This window comes from Leptidea sinapis, chromosome 1, assembly GCF_905404315.1.
Source record: "Leptidea sinapis chromosome 1, ilLepSina1.1, whole genome shotgun sequence".
Taxonomy (NCBI): Eukaryota; Metazoa; Arthropoda; class Insecta; order Lepidoptera; family Pieridae; genus Leptidea; species Leptidea sinapis.
Window position 1 is genome coordinate 27255669 of NC_066265.1, and position 21580 is coordinate 27277248.

At 34.3% G+C, this 21580-nt stretch overlaps 3 protein-coding genes and 1 long non-coding RNA gene across 4 annotated transcripts; 2 read left to right on the forward strand and 2 right to left on the reverse strand.

Moving 5' to 3' along the window:
- Positions 1-253: 253 nt before the first annotated feature.
- Positions 254-8476, forward strand: LOC126969904 (serine/threonine-protein kinase Nek8-like). Its single transcript, XM_050815530.1, has 5 exons — positions 254-358; positions 1747-1917; positions 3944-4104; positions 6302-6452; positions 8215-8476. The coding sequence occupies exons 1-5, from the start codon at positions 254-256 to the stop codon at positions 8452-8454; spliced, it is 828 nt and encodes a 275-aa protein (XP_050671487.1). The 3' UTR covers positions 8455-8476.
- Positions 8477-8609: 133 nt separating this feature from the next.
- On the reverse strand, positions 8610-12334 carry LOC126969812 (U2 small nuclear ribonucleoprotein A'). Its single transcript, XM_050815380.1, has 6 exons — positions 12110-12334; positions 11884-12031; positions 11609-11773; positions 11302-11486; positions 10191-10340; positions 8610-8856 (listed from the first exon to the last, which is right to left on the reverse strand). Exons 1-6 carry the CDS (start codon positions 12189-12191, stop codon positions 8810-8812), a joined length of 777 nt encoding a protein of 258 aa, XP_050671337.1. The 5' UTR covers positions 12192-12334; the 3' UTR covers positions 8610-8809.
- A 2799-nt stretch (positions 12335-15133) lies between these two features.
- LOC126969886 (NADH dehydrogenase [ubiquinone] 1 beta subcomplex subunit 7) lies at positions 15134-16363 on the forward strand. Its single transcript, XM_050815490.1, has 3 exons — positions 15134-15405; positions 15540-15708; positions 16224-16363. Exons 1-3 carry the CDS (start codon positions 15309-15311, stop codon positions 16300-16302), a joined length of 345 nt encoding a protein of 114 aa, XP_050671447.1. The 5' UTR covers positions 15134-15308; the 3' UTR covers positions 16303-16363.
- A 564-nt stretch (positions 16364-16927) lies between these two features.
- Positions 16928-20342, reverse strand: LOC126969939 (uncharacterized). The gene is made up of 2 exons (XR_007730497.1): positions 19587-20342; positions 16928-18972 (listed from the first exon to the last, which is right to left on the reverse strand). It is a non-coding gene; the product is annotated as an uncharacterized LOC126969939 (long non-coding RNA).
- Positions 20343-21580: the final 1238 nt, after the last annotated feature.

The following is a 21580-nucleotide window of genomic DNA, read 5'->3' on the forward strand; positions in this document are numbered from 1 at the left end:
AAAATATTAAGTTACCCTCGTTTACGAAATCTAATTTTAATAAATGAATACAATTGACAGTAAAATTGCTTCGAGCTCGTGGTTCGCCTTAAAGAAATAATTGGATTTAATATGGACATAAGCAAACGATTAAGAAAATTTAATTTAAAAGTTTTAAAATCAATAGGGCAAGGCAGCTATGGGTGAACATAATATTATTAATACAAGCATAAAACATTTAAGTTTGATGTTAGTTAATTATTTATAATAGAAAATGTATTTATATTTCAGAAATGTTTATTTGTGTGAAAAAAGAAATAAAATTTTAACAATCGTCAAAGACATAGAGCTCAATATAAGAATACCAGCGCACGACCAGGTAAGATTTTTAAAATAATGATGAAGGCCGAGTCTTCTTTAATGATACAATACTATCAGACTATCAATCCTTTTCAGTCTAACTTTATGTCAGCAGGAGCATGTTAAGCCTGCGATTCTCTAATCAGTATTTAGGTACAACATTAAAAGTAGTAATGTAATGGCACTGAATATTTACTTGTGTATTAACTGTTTCAATTCTGTAATTATTTTAAATTGTGCATTGTATTTTAGTTAATTACTATAACGTTGTTTATTCGTATTGTTGAATTCAATCATTCTGTCACTACGGGTAGAGACCTATAATTGGCATGAGCCAACTATGAAGTTATGTATTTTAATATCATATAAGATAGGTAATAGCTGTTGGTCTTCCTAATAAATAAATAAATACAATACAATAGTGGTGGAAAATTTTAAGTCTGCTACTAATAATTTGTGACATATAAGTCATTATTTGCCCATTTCTTTTGGTGGCATTTAGTTGTGGAGGTATTATTTTATGAAATTCAAAAAACGGCAAATACTTCCTTTTCACACCACCTTGATAAGGCATATGCTAGCTCTGATGTTTTTTTTAAAAAAAAAACAGGTCTAGCGAAAGTTAGACTCATACATAAAGGATGCATCATCATATGAGATATATAAAAACTATGGTCTTAAAGGTTTTTTTTGTAAATTAGTATCTGCTTTTTTAAAATAAAGTTATCGTGTTTATTTTGCATGGCAGACATTTTAGTTTAATTACATTTTGTTATTATAGCTTCAATAGTGAACTGGTATGTTTGCACATATTATATGTATTTTTTATGAGGATAAGGGACGAAACAAGGTTGTTCAGCTGATGGTTATTGATACGCCCTGCAAATTTACAATATACACTCAGGATTCTTGAAAAAAGAAATATTCTGAGCGGCACTACAATTGCGCTCGTCACCTTAGATGTTAAATCCATTTGCTCAGTAATTTCACTAGCTACGACGCCCTTCAGACCGAAACACAATAATGTTTACACATTACTGCTTCCCGGCAAATAAAGGCGATAATCTAGTCTAGCGGCGTCCTGTACAAAAAGTATGGCATGTATCGCGGTTTATGTGGTAGGTACAGCCTGTTAACAGACATATTAAAGGGTTCACGATCGATGGTAATACTTAGGATACGGAACTCTCAATAACTAGTCTAATGAGTTTTATATTACTACTTATTTTACATTCAACACTACTATAATCTATTATTACTAGCTGTGAATACCCGATTCGCTGGGTCATTTTTTATTGTATAGGTAGTTATTTGTTAATGTTAATAATCTACCACAACTTACTTCACAATTTTTTCATTTAAAAACTCTTAAATAGCCATGAAAATATCTCGACCTATTAATTCCAGGATATTGTAAACGAAGTGAAGATATTGTCATCATTGAAACATCCCAATGTCATAAGGTTTTATGATTATCACTACGCAGAAAACTATGCCTTTATTTCTATGGAGTACGCAACAGGCGGAAATTTAGCGGAATTTATGTATCAAAGATGCCCCAAATTAATAAAACAAGAGGTATGTGGCTATATACCTTATTTCCAATCGTATTATAGAAAATAGATTACCTTTTAATTGCTATAATAATTGGATTTTATTTGTTTTTATGAATTAAAATAGCATTGGCGTAAGATTTCAAAGTGGATGTTTTTAAACAAGACTGTTGGGACAATGTACTTACCTAGATTAAACAATGTACATGTACATTTCTTTTTTCGTTCGGACTAAAAACTAAGGATAGAGAGTCATTGAAAATTTGAGTAATTTTAGACTATCTACGAGTTGTCGTATGGAACTAACTAACGCGGAAGGAAAAGTTCCCAAAATAATTAATTTTGTGTTTCGAGAGGAACACCCGAGGAAGACCCGCCACTAAGGCCGCGTTTCCACCTGCAAGCAAACTCGCGGAAGACTTGCATGAGTTATTATCTGCAATTTATCTCTTCTATAAATGTCTTGCGAGAAGCTCGCGGATCATACGATCGCAACTTATCGCGGAGGTGTTTACACACGAGAGCTTACGAGTGTCGCGATAGGAACTGTCAAGACGCGCACGTGTAGTAGCTGCATTAATAATTTTGTTGTTGAATAAGAAAAAAATATCAATTTGGGTTCGAGAATGGAATTCTACGAGATGTGAAGCTGGTGTTTACCATAATTTATTACGTGAAATACAACTGGGATATGGTCAACAATATTTCAATTTTATTCGTATGACCGCAGTTGATTTGGAAGTGTTATTTTAGTGAAACTTGGTGACGTTATAAAAAAAACAAGTCACAAAACACACATTTCAAAGATTCGATATCACCGAAGGAAAGACTCGTTTTGATGCTGCGATGTTTTGGACTTCATTCTCAGTTGTAGATAATTAAGCACAGAGATATTTTTAATTCGGTTTTTATAATCCGCATGCCGTTTGTCCCACAAAGAACGATTGCACTCATAAAATCCTATTAACTTAATAGTTTTGTTCACGAGACCATTCACGACTTTACCGATGACTCATTATTTTCAATTTAAACAAAAACACAAGCCATGCGGGCGATACTTGCAGCGAGATATACGAAACTATACCGATAAGCAGCGAGATCCTGTCACGACAGCACTTGCAAGCTACTGTTAAATAGACTGTGGGACATTTCTCGCGGAACTTATCTTGCAGGTGGAAACGCGGCCTAAGAATGAAATGAATAATGCGATAGTATAATCCGTTTCACATCACACTAGCAAGCAATTAACGGCACAGTGCAGTAAATTGGTATAACAAAATGGTTGTGATATGTGTCCCCAATTATTTAACAAACCTACAGAGAGAAGCAAGCATTGAACTGGCCCAGAAAGGAACGGATATTGGGGCAAATTATGACGTACGTTGAAAAGTTGATTCTATACGATAGTAATCGCTATGGCTGACTCTAGTTCAAACGCCACAATGATACTCCAAGGCCTTGTCTACATTCAGCAAACGAAAGCCAGTTACTGGTCTCCTATCTCTCTCACTCACCTCGCCACACACAACCTCTTTCATTTCTTCGCTTTCTTTCGTCGTCATTCGTTATAATAACTGTATGAGGCCTAAACTGAGCTTGCCCATAGAAAATTGACGGTAACTGTTTAGTGGCAACTCGTGGTATAATTCATTTCATCTTCCTCAGACCCATTCAAGCAGTAACAGCAAATATCTATTATACTGAACTTCGAACAATGACAGCAAAATTCGACTCGTCAACCGATCTTCACTATAATGCTGCATGATTATGCAGGACCTTGCACGGCTCTACTCTACAGGATATAAATTTAGAAAGAGTTCGACATTACATGGTAAAAAACTACGCGTGTCAGCCGATTACATGATGATATATGGAAAAATAAACAGCAGTTTAGCAGTAGGCCCTTAGTCTGGGACTCTAAAAATAAACTAAAGCAATATATATTTGTCCCTAAAGAATCGTCCCGAAGGCACCTAAGTTTCTGATTTACCGAATAATATTATTCAAGATGTTTTTTTTTCTTATCATCATGCATTGTTTTTTGTCTTCAGGAAATATTATTATACTATAGTCAAGTATTATTAGGGGTAAATTACATTCATAGTTTGGACATCATTCATAGAGATATAAAAGCTGAGAATATTCTACTCACTGGGAAGAATGGTGTTATAGTAAAGATCGGCGACTTTGGAATATCAAAGATGCTGGCCAGGTAAACAAAATATTTTTGTAAGTACGTTCCTAACTTAAGTAGTAAGATTATTTCTGTTAAGAAAATACAATTAACAATCCAAGCAATTGCTATAGGGAATATAACCCAACAAGACTTCAGAAGTATATGGAATTCATTTTTAGTCTCCAAAAATATTTAAGTAGGTATACCAACTCAATACTAAGGCTGAGGCGTACTTAGAGTTTACTTACGTAAAACTTAGCTGAGTGTGATAAAACGCAAACTTGACTTTTGCATTGGTCTGTCGTAGCTTAAGCTCAGCATATGTCAATGTACTTACTATAAAAACGCAATTGTTTTATTGATAATTAATTGATGACTGTTTCCATATCAATATGTCGAAAGTATTCTTCTTAATTTTTTACATGACAACAAGTATTACGGCCCCTTTTTTAAAATTCCCCAGATATTAACATGGGGAGGATGAGAAGTTTGCAGTCGAAGAACTTTCATGCCATATTGCTGAGTATGTCATAAATTTTATAACAATTATAAGGGTAGAGATACCTACTTTTCTTTATTTTTTTAATCAAATTCACGGACTAGTAAAAAATAACGACTCCGTGTCACCTTACATAACAGTGTAGCAGCAAAACAAGCCGATTAACGTGTAAATACATAGCCCCACGCACATACACTAATACAAGCCGACAGGCGGCCATTATGAGAATTGTCATCGTCTGTGACAGATCAGTTTGTGTCTCAATAAATTATTTTACATCTCTCATATTCGGTAAGTAGGTCCTTATTACTCCCAAATGGGGCTTGTAGGTGACCAATTAGCGCTGTAGGGTAATAATGTAGCTAGAAAAGCCCTAGGGCGGTAAGTAATTAAAAAAAAAACTCTTCACTCTTTCAAAAAGTTCGCGTACATCTAACCATCATACTGGCAATAGACATCATGCGTTCAGCCCAATGTCAAAAGAGGTCGCTTCGCTATTCAGCCTTGTCTTCGTATGAGTATAATAGTCATCAATTTTAAATATCGAACAGCGAAGCTCAATTTCGTTCTTCAAAAAAAAAATTAAAAAGGCGGGAGTAGAAAACTTTTACTTTAAATATTGTTTGTTTTTGGGATTTTTTTTTTATAATTACGTGCTAATTAGGAAAAAAACATGAGTTCTGCAAATGATGAAGATATATGCTGCACTCCCGATTCAATGAAAATGGAAGCTGAAGCAGCAATTAACAATATTGTTATTGTAATGCCAGTTTTGTTCTACTTACCTCACAATCGAGATGTAGAGCAGAGTAGTTAGCTCGGGTGTAAGCATCAATTGCACCCTCGAACTATATGCGCCCTCGTGCCCCTAAATATCTCGAGCTATAGTTGATGCCTTACAGCCCTTGGTTACTAATCTACTATTAAAAAAGCCGTCGCGCGTTGTGTAAATGTGTAAAAACAATACTACGGAACATAAAAAGTGTCAAGGAATTACATTTCACAGATAGAATAGTAGTAATCACACTTTTTTTGTTCTTTTCATAATACAAATTAATTCGATGTTTGGACCACAAAACCTCCACAACGTGTGATAGTAACATCCAGTGTGACCGGAAAATAAACAGGGGCATTACCCGAAAAACTGGGTAATCCATATTTTAATGGTGTTCTAAGTAGATAATTCATTTTTTTTATGAAAATAAGAGTCGAGACGAGCAAGACGTTCAGCTGATGATAATTGATACACCCTGCCCATTAAAATGTCGACATACTCTCACTGTAGTTAAGTTTCTCTTGGAATATTCTTTTTATCTTTAGCAAGGCAGGTAATTGGTGGTGTCATTTATCCTCAACCTCCATCTAGCAAATAGCTTAGCATGCAACATCCACAAGTAAATAGCTGCTGTCTTGTTTGCGCACCCAGTCCTGAGCACTGAGCAGGTAGGTACCCAAAAATTACAGTAGGTATATCGTAGTTTGCCATGTGATGATGAATGTATGATTCATCAATGTGTTATAAATCTAATGCAGTACGATTGAAACCTAATCGTAATAGCGGGAATGTAAAGTAGCTATTATTAAGGTGTAGGTAGTCTACCTAAGTGAATCTTCTGTAACTACTGTGGTCTATATAATATACCTACCTATGGTGTCGAAGAAGTTCGTTAAAATTCTAAAACTATAAAGCTGCATTAGGTCGAGGATCTTTTATTTATTTAATTTTCATTTCAGTGTGAAGAAAACGTCGACAGTCATAGGAACACCATATTATTTAGCACCGGAACTCTGCGAAGGTGAGCCATATGACACGAAGAGCGATGTGTGGGCGCTAGGCTGCTTGCTATATGAAATGTGCACACATAAAAGAGCTTTTGATGCTGAAGTTAGTAATCTTTCCATTTGCTTACGATTACCTAAAAGTCCAATTCAATCACGGAGATACAATACAATAATACGTGGGGCGTTCAGAAAGTTTTGAGAAACTAAAAAAAATACCCTATACGAATAAAATAATTTTATTAAACCTTTTCAATGAACTCTCAACCAGCTTCATTACAAATTCGTTGCGTCTAAACCAGTTTTCGAAACACTTATTCCAGTGTGCCGCAGACACCTCTCCTACGGCCTTCTCGATCGCTGTTAGAGCATCTTTCGGCGATGAAAACTGGATCCCTTTCAGTTTATTTTTTATTTTAATTAATAAAAAGTCTTCACTCGGAGCTAGATGAAGACAGCAAGTAGGTGATCCGGGACTTTGACCGGTGTGGTGTCCTGAAAGTCCCTTGTTTTAAGCGTAAAGTGCACGAGCGCGTTGTCGTGGTGAAACAATAGCCCGCGGAACCCGCAATTCGGTCGCATGTGGCTCATGGCGGTGAAAACTTCAAGCAGGCATTTTGTAGTATATATACCATTCGGCGTTAATGCAGTTTTGATTTCGTAATGGAATCGACAATACAGGGCCACAATGAAGAAACTAGCGCTCTTCCATCGCTTCACTTTGGTAGCCGTGGGTTCGTTTTTAAACAGCCAAACTGTCGACTGACGCTTAGTTTCGGGATCGCATTGATAGTGATCAGTGTCGTAAACGCGCCGAGACAAGCCTCCAAATTTATTGTTGTCACGCCACCATTCCACACGGGTCATCTTCTAAGCTACGGGGAGTTTGTGCGGCACCCAGTGCAAAATTATCCCCCTCTTGCGAAAGTGCTCGTGTAGAATCTTGTGAACGCTTTGCGATCCAATCTGCAATATATGCTGCAAACTTCTTCGTATGTAATACGTTTGTTTTATAGAATTAAGTTTTTCACAGCTAGCACATTTTCCTCGGTAACAGCCGTTGAAGGACGACCATTTCTTTTTCATCCCCCAACAAACAAAGACGACCGCGCTTTAATTCATTATGCCAACGGTAACTAGATAATAACAATAACGGTAATAAAATAGATGGTTGCTTTAGAATGGCCTTCATCCATAAACACCATTTGAAGTCGATCAAATGACTCGTCTGGTTTAAGGCCCAATTTGAAGTCATAAAAAAGCATCGCACGAAAATGTTCCTAACGCAGATCCATTTTTCAAAGAGACACGATAATTCATTACAGCTCTCAAAGAAATATGGAGGGATATTTGAAATTCGAGCGATGGTATTTTTACTCGTAAATAATCACATATTTTTAAATAATTACAGTTATGAGCTATACTCAGAGTGACCCTGCGAGATCCAATCAGAAATGAGGACATCCGTAGGAGAACCAGTCATCGACATAGTCCGATGGTTGCGAAACTGAAGTGGCAGTGGGCAGGGCACACAGCTCGACGGACAGGTGGCTGTTAGGGCATTAGAGTCCTCGAATGGCGTCCACGTACCGGAAAGCGTAGTGTTGGTAGGACCCCCCTACAATGGATCGACGATCTGGTCAAGATCGCCAGAATAGACTGGATGAGGGCAGCGCAGGACCGATCGTCATGGCGATCTTTGGGGGATGCCTTTATCTAGTAGTGGACGTCTTCCAGCTGATGTGATGCTGATAATGAGGCCTTATTTAAAAACTTTTTTTCATAAAACTTTCTGAGCGGCCTGGTAATTGTGATTACTTAAACTAAGTACCATCTTATATTTTTTTTAATATTAATTATATTTTCAGACATTAGTTGGTTTAGTGAAAGCAATCACTAGTGGAAGTGTGCATCCAATTGACTTGAATGTATATGACCGGGGTATTCAAGATGTGATTGACTCAATGTTATCTGTACTACCAGCTAAGCGACCTTCCATCAAACAACTTATGGGTCGAAACATTTTATTATTTATGTCATACACAGTATTTCTAAACGCAGGGGACGAAGATTTTATGAATAAGTTTCTAGAAGAAATAATACAATAATTTAGGATTCTGGATTTTTTGTATAACTATATTGACATAATTTTAAAATAATATTTAAACTACTGTCTTACAGATATTTAAATGATTATGCAACATTAGATTATATTATATGAAATGGAATTATTTTTGTATGTGTTTAAAATAAAAATCATAAATATATTGAAAAACTTTATTTAATAAATGCAGGCTTTGAAATGAAGTTGGAATTATGAATAATTCTACAGTTGTTTCTCTTTGTATAGTATCTTTTCTTTCACTCGCATTATAATCTGAAGGTCTGTTCGATTCAGCAAAATAAATGAAAAAACAAAGTATCTATCTGTTCTTACAGCTAATATCCGGGACTAGCAATTCCCTATTGACCATTAGATTGATTGGTATCCATTGCCTCATCTTCATCTTCTGAAATAATAGGATCAGATAATTAATAAAAAAGCATGTTATTGTACATAATATGTAGGTCAAAATTACCAAATATTTTAAAGATCTAACTGAGAAAAAGGAGTTCATGAGCCTTATAATGCAAGAATCACCACCATTAAAAATTCAAATATTTTTATTCAAAATAGGATGTGACATCGCTTATTGAAAGTCAAAAAACTACCACCCATTCCAAAATGAATGCCTCAGACCTGAGAAGAATGAGCGCAACAAACTCAGCGGGCTTTTTTTTTTCATCGAATAAATATGTTTACAAAGTAATATTGTACAATTAAACTTATTATTTAATGGCCTGAGGGCGGTCACTCCATTCCCAAGCTGTCGTATCATTAAGAAAGTCATTTATGTTATAGTAACCTTTACCACACAAACATTTTTTAACAATAATTATATCACTGTTTAATCATCACCAACACATGGAAATGATTGATTCAAACAAGTATGTTGAAATTACAATCATCAGTCTCACACAACACAGAGCAATCTGATTGTTGATTGGACTAGTTTTCATATTATATCTTAGGTTGATGTGTAGAGTGTCACAGCCCAGACAACTTCAGGTGGATCAGTGGAACAGATGGATGGCTTTTATGAGACTTGGTCCCCACAATTTATATGGCTCTATGATTATTGATATTAAGTTTTAAGCAGATCAGTAGATAGTCCATATCATGTAGCTAATTGGCCAACAGTCAACCAATTTCATCACTAATATTCACCAATACATTGATGTGTTTTGTATTGCCTAGTAAATATTAAAAACTGTAAACTTTTCATGGCATTAAATCTGCAATAACTGTGTGGGTGATATGTTTCTCTAATGTCATCTCTGTAATCACATTTACTGCATACACTTCATTAGCTGCTGAGTAATTTTATAAATATATTATTCAACTAATAATAATATTCAATCTAATTCTAATTAGCAATAAAATAAAGCATTATTTGAATGTATCATTAAAACAATTAAACCCAGTTGCCAAAATGTACAGACCAATCATCACACAAATAAAAGATAATTAAATAATTCAGTGTGAAGGATACACAAATTTTTAGTATATTCTTTATAATAATTATGACAGTTCTTTAAATTTACATTTGCATCATGGATTATAGAAGCAATTATTATATAGGTATTTAGACAATTGATAGCAAACTGAAGATTTATATATATATATATATATATATATATATATTAGTGCAGTTTGTTTATTTTAGCTCAACTAGGTCCAATAATTGTCTGTCACATATATATCATTAAAAAATTAATAGAAATAATAATAAAAATATCTTACGCAGTCCATTCTGTGTGCTTTGAGCCTGCAAGGGTTTTTGCCCAGGAATCTGCCCAGCTTGCAACATTCTTGTTAACCTTTCAACCTCTTGCAATGAAGTAGCATTTTTAATGGCATCTCTGACCTTATGTATTTCTTGTGGCGTAAGATCTATATAAATATATAAAAATTATGCATGAGTATGATTGTAACATTAATGTGATTAATCATTATAATTTATAAGATTATTTCATGGGATTAAAATGTAGTCTCTCTTTACATCATAATATGGTTCATAGATTTCATGCAAATTAAATTATGACAATGGTCAAAGTATTAAAATAGATCCAAACACAAACAAACAATATACAATTGACACAGAATGTTTGTGTCATATCTCCAATAAAATTAAAAAGCTGAAGCATGGCTGATGGTCAAATAATTGATTTGATGTACCCTATCAAATAAATAAATTACTTGTAAGTAACCTTTCAACACCCTCTATAGTTCACAAAAAATTTTCATGTGCACCTATTTGGTGCAAATACATTCCACATTTATATCTCAGAGATGCTATTTTTGATACTATTTGCAGTAACACCTAAGTAAACTAGAAGTTTAACTATGGGGATACATGTCATAATTTATGAACTTGTGCACACCACAAAAAAGTTTAAAAGTTTCTTGGTACATGGAAGGAAATAACTGCCTTGAGCACCATTATTTTCTTATAATGGGAAGTAACGAGACACCAGGATAGGCAAGAGATTACCATGTAAGTGATAGGCCCTGTCCACTACAACTGGCTTCATTAAAATTTCTTAGCGTCTTAGCACCACCTTGATTGGACTACACCACCTTGAGACACAAATAAATGCTCACACACTACAGTTTGAAGGCAAAAAGGCATCATGTGCAATGGATAACATACTTGCCAAATGAAATCTACACAAACATGGTGTCAGTATGGTGTCTGAATTTGTTTTATGTATAATGGTAGCAGCAATAATGTAAAAGATCATCAGAACTTAAAATACAGTACAGAAGAACACTCAATGAAACAATGTATCTAATCAAAGACAATGCTTAAATTCAATCCAAAATTCTAACAGATAATGAAAATTATTTTTACTTGTAACTTTTGAATCTGGAATGGTTCCACCGGGCACAAAGGTTTTTGCCTTTCTTGTGATTTCTTTTTGCATTTCTTTCCCTTTTTTGCTTTTGAACAGAGAAAGAGCCTCCTCTCTTTCTTTTTGTTTGATTTTTCTAAAATCTAACAGCCTTAACTCTGGTAACTTAAATGCTACATATGCCCTGGAATTAAAATTAAAGTATTGTAGTTATAGACTGATTCACGTCAATAGTATAATTTAAAGTACATGTTTACTTGTAACAACAAAATATTTCTACTTTTTGGATATGAATTATATAAATACCTGTAATGCTGCTTATTTGCTACTGGGTTGTGCATTAGAGACAATGATTTAAGTTTAGGCAATGTAGCTAATGGATCTAGGTCCCCCAATTCCGAAATATTGTTATTAGTCAAAACTAATGTATCGAGATTTGGTATATATTGCTCTAAATTTTCACCCAGACGTCTGTAAAATGAACATTGATTATTCGAAATCAGATTTCAAATATCGAAATATACATTAACACACTAACTTCTTAAATTTATTATATTAATAATATATTATTTTTCGCTTACACAATCCTGTTATTGTTGAAAAATAGACACTTTAATCGCTTAAGTAAAGGAAATCCATCTAGTTTTCTAATATCATTATCAGAAAAATCAATTGTATCGAACTGATCTAAAGTCGCCCCCATATTTTCAATTTGAGGAATTTTGTAGCCTAAAACAAATAAATAGCATATATGTGATAATAGCGAGGCACAACCCAATGTTCACAACAATCACAAAAAAAACTAACCTCTAAGATCCAATTCTCGATCTCTACAGGGGTTCATATATTGCATGGAACTCTGTATCAATTCTATAGTTAGTTTCACCATTTTGCTATGGAAATGTAATGAATATTTCCTGATTATTATTTATTTGCATTAAACCGATTAATCATAAATGTCTGTTAAATGTAACATTTGCCTATTTGTTTCATAAAACACCAAAGAGAATTTAAACACTATGCCGATTAACGAATGACGGTTTACCGTCGCGGGATCGGAGCCGTCACTCAGCGTCGCGTGCACAGAACACTATTACTCTAATGGAGGTATAGACAAACCGTTACGTAATACCGCATAGACAGAAAATATTGATGTTGATGAAAAAATGAATGCTTATCACCTCTCAAAAATATATCTCACTAATACTTATGTCTGGGCACTTAAAAATTATAACAATAATATAAAAATTCTCATAAAATATAAATACAAATATTTTTTGTACAGAATTATTATTTCAAATTACAGAATTCTGTATGTTTACACGGTGAAACTTTATGGGTAATGGGTATACTATGCTTTGAACCAGACATTCTTTAGGTCATCTCTAATGACTATGTGTAGTCAAAAATGAAGCAGCATTATATTTTAATACAATATTTAAAGTGCTACGTTTTCGCAAAAACTATGCATCCCGCAGCCCTTATCTGCTGTTTTTATGAACAATTTTTTTCTTTTCCTAAAACAATTGAATAACATAGATGTGACATAATATCAGATAATGGTTAAATGCCTACTATTCATTGCAGCTGTGAGGCAATTTATGTTCTCATTTTGCCATGAAGACGAAGTTATTTTGTATGTGCATTTTCTTTAGCTGACATTGATAATCATTCTAAATTTGTATTCACTTTAGTTATGTAATTATCCAATAAAGATAGGTAATTCTAATCCAATTATGAAACTATGTAATGCATACATTTAGGTTAAAAATATCGGCCTGTCTGCGTACTAATACTCTTTTAATTTTGCGCTATTAATCATGATGTTTACTGCTCTGAGATTAGAGAATGTGAGAAGGACATTATCCCATCACAATCAAGCAATATTGCTCAAAAGATGCCGACTGCCGTCATAAACGAAACTGCTTATAAAGGCGTATAATTTTCTTCAGTATTTTTGTCCCAGATCCGGGAAAAGGACCATTCTATTTGTGAATGTGGCCTTGAGGAAGGTACTCTTGAACATATTTTTTCTATGGCCCTAAAATGTCAATTCCTTTAAGTATATGACCTTCTACCGAAGGATATCCCTCGCCCCATCAACATTCCTTTTCTTCTTACTTTATGCCATTCCCCTTTCATAAAGATTCTTTACTAATTTATTTCCCGCAATAATATTAAATTGTAATTTCTATCTTATACTTTCTACACTTCTATTAGGCACATATTCCCACTTACATTCACACATATCTCTCTTAAATTTAGATTAGATACTAACAAGGTAGTTAATATTATAGGTGTTTATTATTAACCGTACTAATTCTTGTTGCCTATTCTTCAGTTCACAAAAAAAAACCACTGCTATATCAACCGATCATTTCCTTTTAATCAGCTCTTTATATACCTCAACCAGCTAAATTAAAATAAAAAATCTCTCCACCTTGACGTTGGCCGAATCGTCTATATTCAGTCGACGGAGCCATTCAATGTAATACAAAAGGCATATAATTCACAATGCACCATTTTTAATTCAAGATATTTTTGTTATTGTGGAAATAAAATGAGTTCACATTTTTGATAAGTTATTAGGTACCTAAAGTATTTCAATGTAAAGTTCAAAGGATAATTTGAAATTTTCTTAAGCTGACATTGAAAATAATTCCAAATTTGTATTTGTACATTATGCGCACCGCAACGGCACTATTTCTGCGGTGAAGCAGAAATTTATAAGCATTATTGTGTTTCGTTCTGACGGGTGCTGTAGCTGGTGTAATTACAGGGCAAATGAACCTTAACATCTTATGTCTCAAAGTGACGAGCGCAATTGTAGTTCCACACAGCGTTTTTGGGTTTTTCTAAACTCTTCATCAGCACTGCATTGTAATGGGCAGGGCGTATCAATTACCATCCGCTGACCATCCGCTCACCATCCAGCGTCTCGTCCATTCTTAACACAAAAAAAATTATTATACAATAAATATAGTTCTAATAGGATCTTAAGAAATTGTTCTTCACGTATAACTGTAGTCAAAAATGGATGTCTTTGACCATCCTCGTATTAATAATAGATAGATAGGTAGTTATTCCATTCCCGGGCCGAGCAAAAAGCATTGGGTGTTTCGTAAGAAATTTCTTAGTAGCACCCTGGAGCTTAGAAATGTGGAGGCTCGCCCTCTATTAAGTGGGGATAGGGTTGGTTGGGGTTAACTTTTAGGTAAAGCTCCGTATTTATTTATTATCAACCGAAAAAGATATCAAATAAGCAGTAGTTTTATGTCGAATTTTAAATATGATACATAATATTCAGATTTTTTTACCAAGTTTTTCTTAAAATGTTTCTTTGTTATTAGTAATTTAAATTATTGGGTTACATGTATTGTTTTTTGTGTAATTTTATTTTTAAGCTATGAATATTGTTTCATAATTATATTTATGTGCACAATTTTAATTTTGTTCATAATTTTATTTTATTTCTGTTCACAATTTAATTTTTGTTTGTTTAAATTTGATTTATTATGTTTACTTGCGTAGCAACTAACCCATAGGCGTCTGCAGAATACCAGCGTTGTGGGTAGTTTCACAACTTTTAGCTGAGCAGACGACCTTTTCGTTCAAAGTTTATGTCTATGTATATGATTATTATTTTTGTATTTGTAAATATGTTTTTGAACCAAATAAATATATTTTCTTTTCTCTTCTTTCTGTCTAAAGGGGCGGGCGGAGACTACTTCTAGAGTGTCAATATTCTAAGCTCCAAGCCGTAGTCTAAGCTCCAAGCTGTGATCTGTGTTTTAGCAGCTGACAGCTACACTGAGTAATTAATACATCTCCATGAAGTAGTGACATAAAAATAATAAACCACCAAACCAAATCGATAAGTAATAAGTTTAAAAGTTTATTAACCATCCCATCCCCGTTCGGATGGGACAATAGTTTAAAAGTTAATTTACCCTTTTTGGATAACTATTTTTCAAAATTACTAGTAAATTTAATTACTTTAATCATAATGGGGCAGATTATGGGATCTTACAAAGCCCGTGATGTAGACCTTTACATGGGTGATAATCATCAAGCTGGATTTAACATTGAAAGACAACAACGAGGTAAATAGGGTAATAGATCAGTTTCAATAAGTTTGTGTTATGTGTCCATCTAAATTACCTATTATTTTTTCATAATTGTTCAGTCCTTTGATTACATAAGCAATATACAGATGTTAATAGAGTGTTTGTTTCAGAAATGAAATCATCCGAAGTCGATTTGGTTTCCGCTAAGATTCCACCTCAGCATCGGGACTATTGCGCTCATCATTTACTGGAATATCAAGTGTGCCGTTACAAAAATATGCCTCTTTTATATAAATGTGCTCATGAGAAACATGATTATTTGAACTGTGAACATCAGGAGTGAGTATCGATAATTTGGTTGCGTTTTGTATTCTAAGTAACTTAAGATTGTAAGCAATGTTTTTGAGTTTGTAATTTTTTATTGTTTTTAGTAAGCAGACAACAAATATACAGAAACTTATTATTAAGTTGAAATTATTGTAATTGCACCATGCATTTTAAATATCCAAAGATGCAAAACAGCAACCTAAACTTTATTACTTCTTGCATCTTATTTTTCTTATTTGATTCAATTCTTAGTGCCGCCATTAGTAGAGGATATTGTAATACAGTTTTAATAATAATTTCAATAAAGGGGAACACAAAGCATATGTGCTCTGACAAATGAATGAGTGATGGAAAAAACCAATCTAGGTTTATTTAACTAAATATTTATTTATTGTATTACTTATTTAATATTAATATCCTTAAATAAATCAAAACTTGTTTTGAATAACTAGTCTTGAACATAGTTTGCTCTAGGTTTTATTTTTTATATTTTTAATTTGTTGTTATTAAATAATATCTGTTTCTAGTTATGTCGTGAGGATGAAGGAATTTGAACGGGAGCGTCGTTTAAGAATAAGAGAGAACCGTCTTGTAGGAGTAGCATAAGAAAAGATTAAAATCGGGAAATCAAAATATTTAAAGGATGTAAATAAAGCAATAGATTGAATTCTGTGTTTTTAATGGTCCACTATCTTAAAAACTTCCATTTTTGAATATATTTATGGAAGGAATAAAATATGCCCATAGGTGTATTACTAAATACATCATCAAGATGTGTCAATCTCAAGTAAGGTATGTATGTATGTGGACACACAGAAGATTCTGTCCAGATTCGTAATGAATTTACTGAAATAGCTTGTCAAACAGTTTACTAGCATTTATATTTATCATACAGACAAGGTATATTATATGATATCATTTAAATAATTAATTGTTACATGGGTCTAGAAGAAAAGTCTTTAAAGAAGAAGGGAGTTTTGCCTCATAAGTTTGAATGTCAAAAGCCTAAAAAAGACAATTGACCTGGCTTTAAAAAAAACAAGATATTTATTGAAGGATACTAGAAGAAGACCTGTTGTTGCATATCATTGTAGTAGTATAGAGTGAGAAACAAGACTTTAATTTCATTATTAAAAGTTATCCCTTAAACATCACTGCATAAATAGATGAATTATCAAAAAACAATGAAAGCTGTCTAAAACACAAGCAGTGCAGATTAATATGAATCCAAAAATTTAAAATAAATTTAATAATACAACCATGAAAGGGAAACAACGCAAAGTAAAAAAGGAATCCCTGAGGATCAGCAACTCTTAACTGAAGTGACATTATGTCTTGTTATTTATCTGATATAGTTACATAGTCCTTTTTGTCTTTAGCTTCGAACCTTCAGGTTGCTTCATGTGAACCATTTCACTGAGGTTTATGTTTAGTCCTATCTTACATTTACAGGGCTGTTGCCGGCCTTTCAGAAAGGTGTATACACTATTTTACACCGCACAAGGAAGCTCATTCCACAGCTTTGTTGTGAGTGGGAGAAAGCTACTTGAAATCTGCACTGTGGAGGAACGACACACATCCAGATTGTGGGGATGATATCCTAATTTTTGGCGTGTCGTGCTAATGTGGATTTCGCCGGCAGGATTCAAGTGAAACAGCTCGTTAGTACACTCCCCGTCATAAACGCCAGGTGATCGAGCCGATCACAGAGCACTGAGTGCCCGTCAGCTCGAGCAGCTCTGTGTTGCACGCGGTCAAATGGTTCAGCTGATACTGGGGTGTGCCAGACCAGATATAACAGCAATACTCCATAATATGTGGCCGGAATCTACGCTTTGTAGAGGGCTACAATGTGAGCCGGCTTGAAGTATTGCCGTGCTCTATTTATGACGTCCAGCTTCTTCGAAGCCATTTTGGCTATGTCCTCCAGATGACAGCAAAATTGGATTTAGAGACCCAGTATTATAGTTGAGAGCATCTAACTCCTCCTTAATTGCAACTCTACATTTTTCAGCATCTCATCTTGACAGAGATTCACTAGCTGTATTTGGATCCTTGTCTTACTCGACTGCTTATCCGACCACCACCATGTGTTTCCAGATTTTGTGCTTTAGCGCTTGCTATTGCTTTTCACTGCATTGGTCTTCTAATAAAAGAAATCAAGAAAAAGGGTCTTAGCTGTAATTTTCGTAACAACTATTACATTGAGAGCATCTAACTCCTCCTTAATTACAACTCTACATTTTTCAGCATCTCATCTTGACAGAGATTCACTAGCTGTATTTGGATCCTTGTCTAACTCGACTGCTTATCCGACCACCACCATGTGTTTCCAGATTTTGTGCTTTAGCGCTTGCTATTGCTTTTCACTGCATTGGTTTTCTAATAAAAGAAATCAAGAAAAAGGGTCTTAGCTGTAATTTTCGTAACAACTATTACATTGAGAGCATCTAACTCCTCCTTAATTGCAACTCTACATTTTTCAGCATCTCATCTTGACAGAGATTCACTAGCTGTATTTGGATCCTTGTCTAACTCGACTGCTTATCCGACCACCACCATGTGTTTCCAGATTTTGTGCTTTAGCGCTTGCTATTGCTTTTCACTGCATTGGTTTTCTAATAAAAGAAATCAAGAAAAAGGGTCTTAGCTGTAATTTTCGAAACAACTATTACATACACTTGCAATGATCTTGGCAAGTAAATTTGCTGCAGGTTTGACAAGATATACGTGTGGTTTTATTACATTTTCTTCCTCACAAAAAACAGCGATCACGACTGGTACTTGCTACTTCTCGTGGTTGTTCTTCTAATGCATTTCCCAAAAATTAATTCCTGTGATATTTACTTCGCTCAATCAGTATGCACTTATTTGTAGATAAAATCATAGTACTAATTCCATCATCGAGAAAGAGGGACATACAATCCGTTGGTGTAGTTTTTATTTTGCTTCTTGTTGAGGACCTCATCGAACACGTACAATGTGCTATATATTATATTGACGCATGAAACGGTGAGAGAGTTGTTTTTTTAGCCATCTAGTATTATCAAGACCTTGATAATACTTGATGGCTAAATTGGTATATCCTCATCATCAGAAACATCGAGTGCAAGGCTTCGATATCCGTCTGAACTCTGAATCATGATCGTCATCATCTTCTATGATTACATTTTCGATCTGGACTCCAACGTGATCAGAATTGTCGACATCTGAACACGGAGTACGTCTTCATCTTCCTCCAACAGCCATTCGCCGTTTTTGGTGCCATCATTGAGTCTAAAATAGAAAAAAAAAAAAACAATTACATAACATAGAAGTATGAACAATAATTTCGTTAAATTGAATAATTACTAAGGATGCTATAATTATACCATGAAACAAGCATAGTACTGTAAACATATAACTAGTAAAAACTACTCAAGTCAGCAGTCGCGTGGATGACATGCGTTCTCCACCAGCAACTTCGAACTACTTCTGACACATCCAAGTCACTCAAGCATACGGCCGTTACTGATGTCACGAAGCGTATCATAGGCATTACTAATCTCAGCTCCAGCTAGCTGTTCCCATATTAAAAACAATATAAATCCGCCAGTTTAATCAACATGGATGACATATGTCATCCGCGCGACCACTCTAGGGTTAGCACCAGGTGATTCGTACGTTCGTTTGTCCTCCTATTCCATTAAAAAAAATGGCCTGACTAAGTACACAAATAAAATAAAATGGTGGACAACTTCTGCCCAAACACGTTTCGCTAAACCTGAACAATGAAGCATACTCCTTGCTTTGTCACATATTGTTCTGTTAGCAAGTTCTGCCACGCCGTATTGTTCTGGCGTATAGTCAACCATTAACTAAATTGCTGGATACCGGCTTTCTTTATATACCTAGTTGTCAATTTATTTGTGGACGAGCTCCATGCGTGTTGTCAGTTCAAAGGATTTTCAACTTCTTGCCGCCTTGCTTTTCGGCACACTCGGCAGCTTCCGAAATGTTAGAAAATTGTCCGTTGATACCTGTCAGAATTCTTCTTTGCTGGGCCCTTAACCTATTAGTTTTAATAATAACGTAACTTTAAAGAGCTATGCTCTAGCATCGGAATAAGCATATAATTATTTAGTTCATAAATATTGTTTTGTAATCTATTTGTCCTGTGGTTCCACTGTGGCTTCTGTGAAAGGTATACCACAAGTTAGCCACTGTCACGTGAAAGTAGACCACCAAGAGTATTTGTTCTCTAATTTTAATGGTATCGATCGGTGCAAAAGATTGAACCAGTTTAATTTTCTTATTTTATACCAGAAACAAATATACATGCTGTTAGACTATATACGACAAATATAATTAATGTAAACAATTAAATTATTAAGTATAAGTACTTTGTGATATTTACAACATCTTACTCTTTTATAATATTAGGACACAAAATATTTATAGAAGGAATGAAAACTAGGGAGGGAGACATTTAACGGAAAATGGACGGAGAACTTTAGCAGTTATAAAATAGTGCAAAGATGGTTGAATTTAATGACAGTAGTTAACGAACAAATTATCCAGTTTACCCTCATCTGGGCCAACATTCACAAAGGGAATTAGAGTAAGGAAAAAAACTGGTGGAAACAAGCGTGGTTAAGCCAATGGCTAAGCCAATAGACAACACATTATAGTGGGTATTGTAGGACGTCACTTGGGAAGACAGCGACGTCACAGATAACATGTCTACTGTGGCGACGTACAACGTTTGTTCTGAAAACATTTCTTGGTATTTGTCTTTTTTTTTTTTTAAATACGTAATAGTAATTTTTTAATTTATATTTATATACCTAATTAAAATTAGTTCATTATATATTGGCAATAGATTGTCATATCAATAAAAACATTTATATTACCTATTGACTTGATACTGCCCAAAATTGCGGCGCATATTTGCTTACTATCTACCTTAGTAAACTTCCAAAATATCTGCATAACAGATGCTGACATTATAATTTATCAAATGTGAAAATAATTTTTCAGAGTACGATAAACATGCAGTTCAGTTTTATTAGTGGAATAGCTATTCACTTAGGACAGAGTTCCTGCAAAATAACTCCTTCTTGCAGGGCTAAAGAGCTATTTCCGGAATTTATGACTTAGGACACAACACTATATAATTCTTATATATTTAGAAAAATATATAAGAACAAAATATAACAGCGATCTAATGCGAAGAAAGAACAAGAGCCTACAGCATCGCTAAATATGGCATACCACAGATTTTTTACAATAATTTATCACATATCTGGAGGTTAAGACTTGAACACTGTCTATCAATCCTGAAATAGAGCAGCTGATCTTGTAAGCATTAAGCCTAATTAACGCTTTATATTAATTGTGTTGTAACACGTAGAACAAGGCAGAATAATAGCTCTTTAAAATTATTTGTGCTTCGAGCAAACCTGCGGGCGAGCAATGAGAATATTACTCCTCACTGACAGCGCTCTACGCTCCCGCTCTATTTCATAGTCTAACTCATAATAATAATAATATTCCTCTTCAGGAATATTATTATTATTATTATGAGGGTCTTTTGTCTTCACAAAAGACCCTGCATTCTCCACAGTTACTTATTATTCTCTCACCTCTCTTACCCCCTCTTCCAATATTCTAAATTGCCTCTATTTACTATGCCTTTTAGTGCACTCACTTTCCAACCATCTGTAATTTTAAACTTAGGTATAGATAAGTTTTCCATAGAAGCCAATAAAACTTTTTCTCACATAATGTACTCTGATTTTCAAAATTGGCATAAAATCTACACTGATGCTTCAAAAACAGACATGAGCCCTGTTGGTGCTGCAGCATGGATTCCTTCAACAAGAATTATACTCAGTTACAGCTG

Bases quoted from the DNA above. Each gene is read 5' to 3' on its own strand.
- LOC126969904 (XM_050815530.1), top strand. From the start codon at position 254: ATGTATTTATATTTCAGAAATGTTTATTTGTGTGAAAAAAGAAATAAA. The intron at 359-1,746 runs GTAAGATTTTTA...TATTAATTCCAG, and splicing joins GAATACCAGCGCACGACCAG to GATATTGTAAACGAAGTGAA. The intron at 1,918-3,943 runs GTATGTGGCTAT...TTTTGTCTTCAG, and splicing joins CCAAATTAATAAAACAAGAG to GAAATATTATTATACTATAG.
- LOC126969812 (XM_050815380.1), bottom strand. From the start codon at position 12,191: ATGGTGAAACTAACTATAGAATTGATACAGAGTTCCATGCAATATATG. The intron at 11,774-11,883 runs GTAAGCGAAAAA...TTCATTTTACAG, and splicing joins TTCAACAATAACAGGATTGT to ACGTCTGGGTGAAAATTTAG. The intron at 11,487-11,608 runs GTATTTATATAA...TTTTAATTCCAG, and splicing joins GCAAATAAGCAGCATTACAG to GGCATATGTAGCATTTAAGT.
- LOC126969886 (XM_050815490.1), top strand. From the start codon at position 15,309: ATGGGGCAGATTATGGGATCTTACAAAGCCCGTGATGTAGACCTTTAC. The intron at 15,406-15,539 runs GTAAATAGGGTA...TGTTTGTTTCAG, and splicing joins CATTGAAAGACAACAACGAG to AAATGAAATCATCCGAAGTC. The intron at 15,709-16,223 runs GTGAGTATCGAT...ATCTGTTTCTAG, and splicing joins TTGAACTGTGAACATCAGGA to TTATGTCGTGAGGATGAAGG.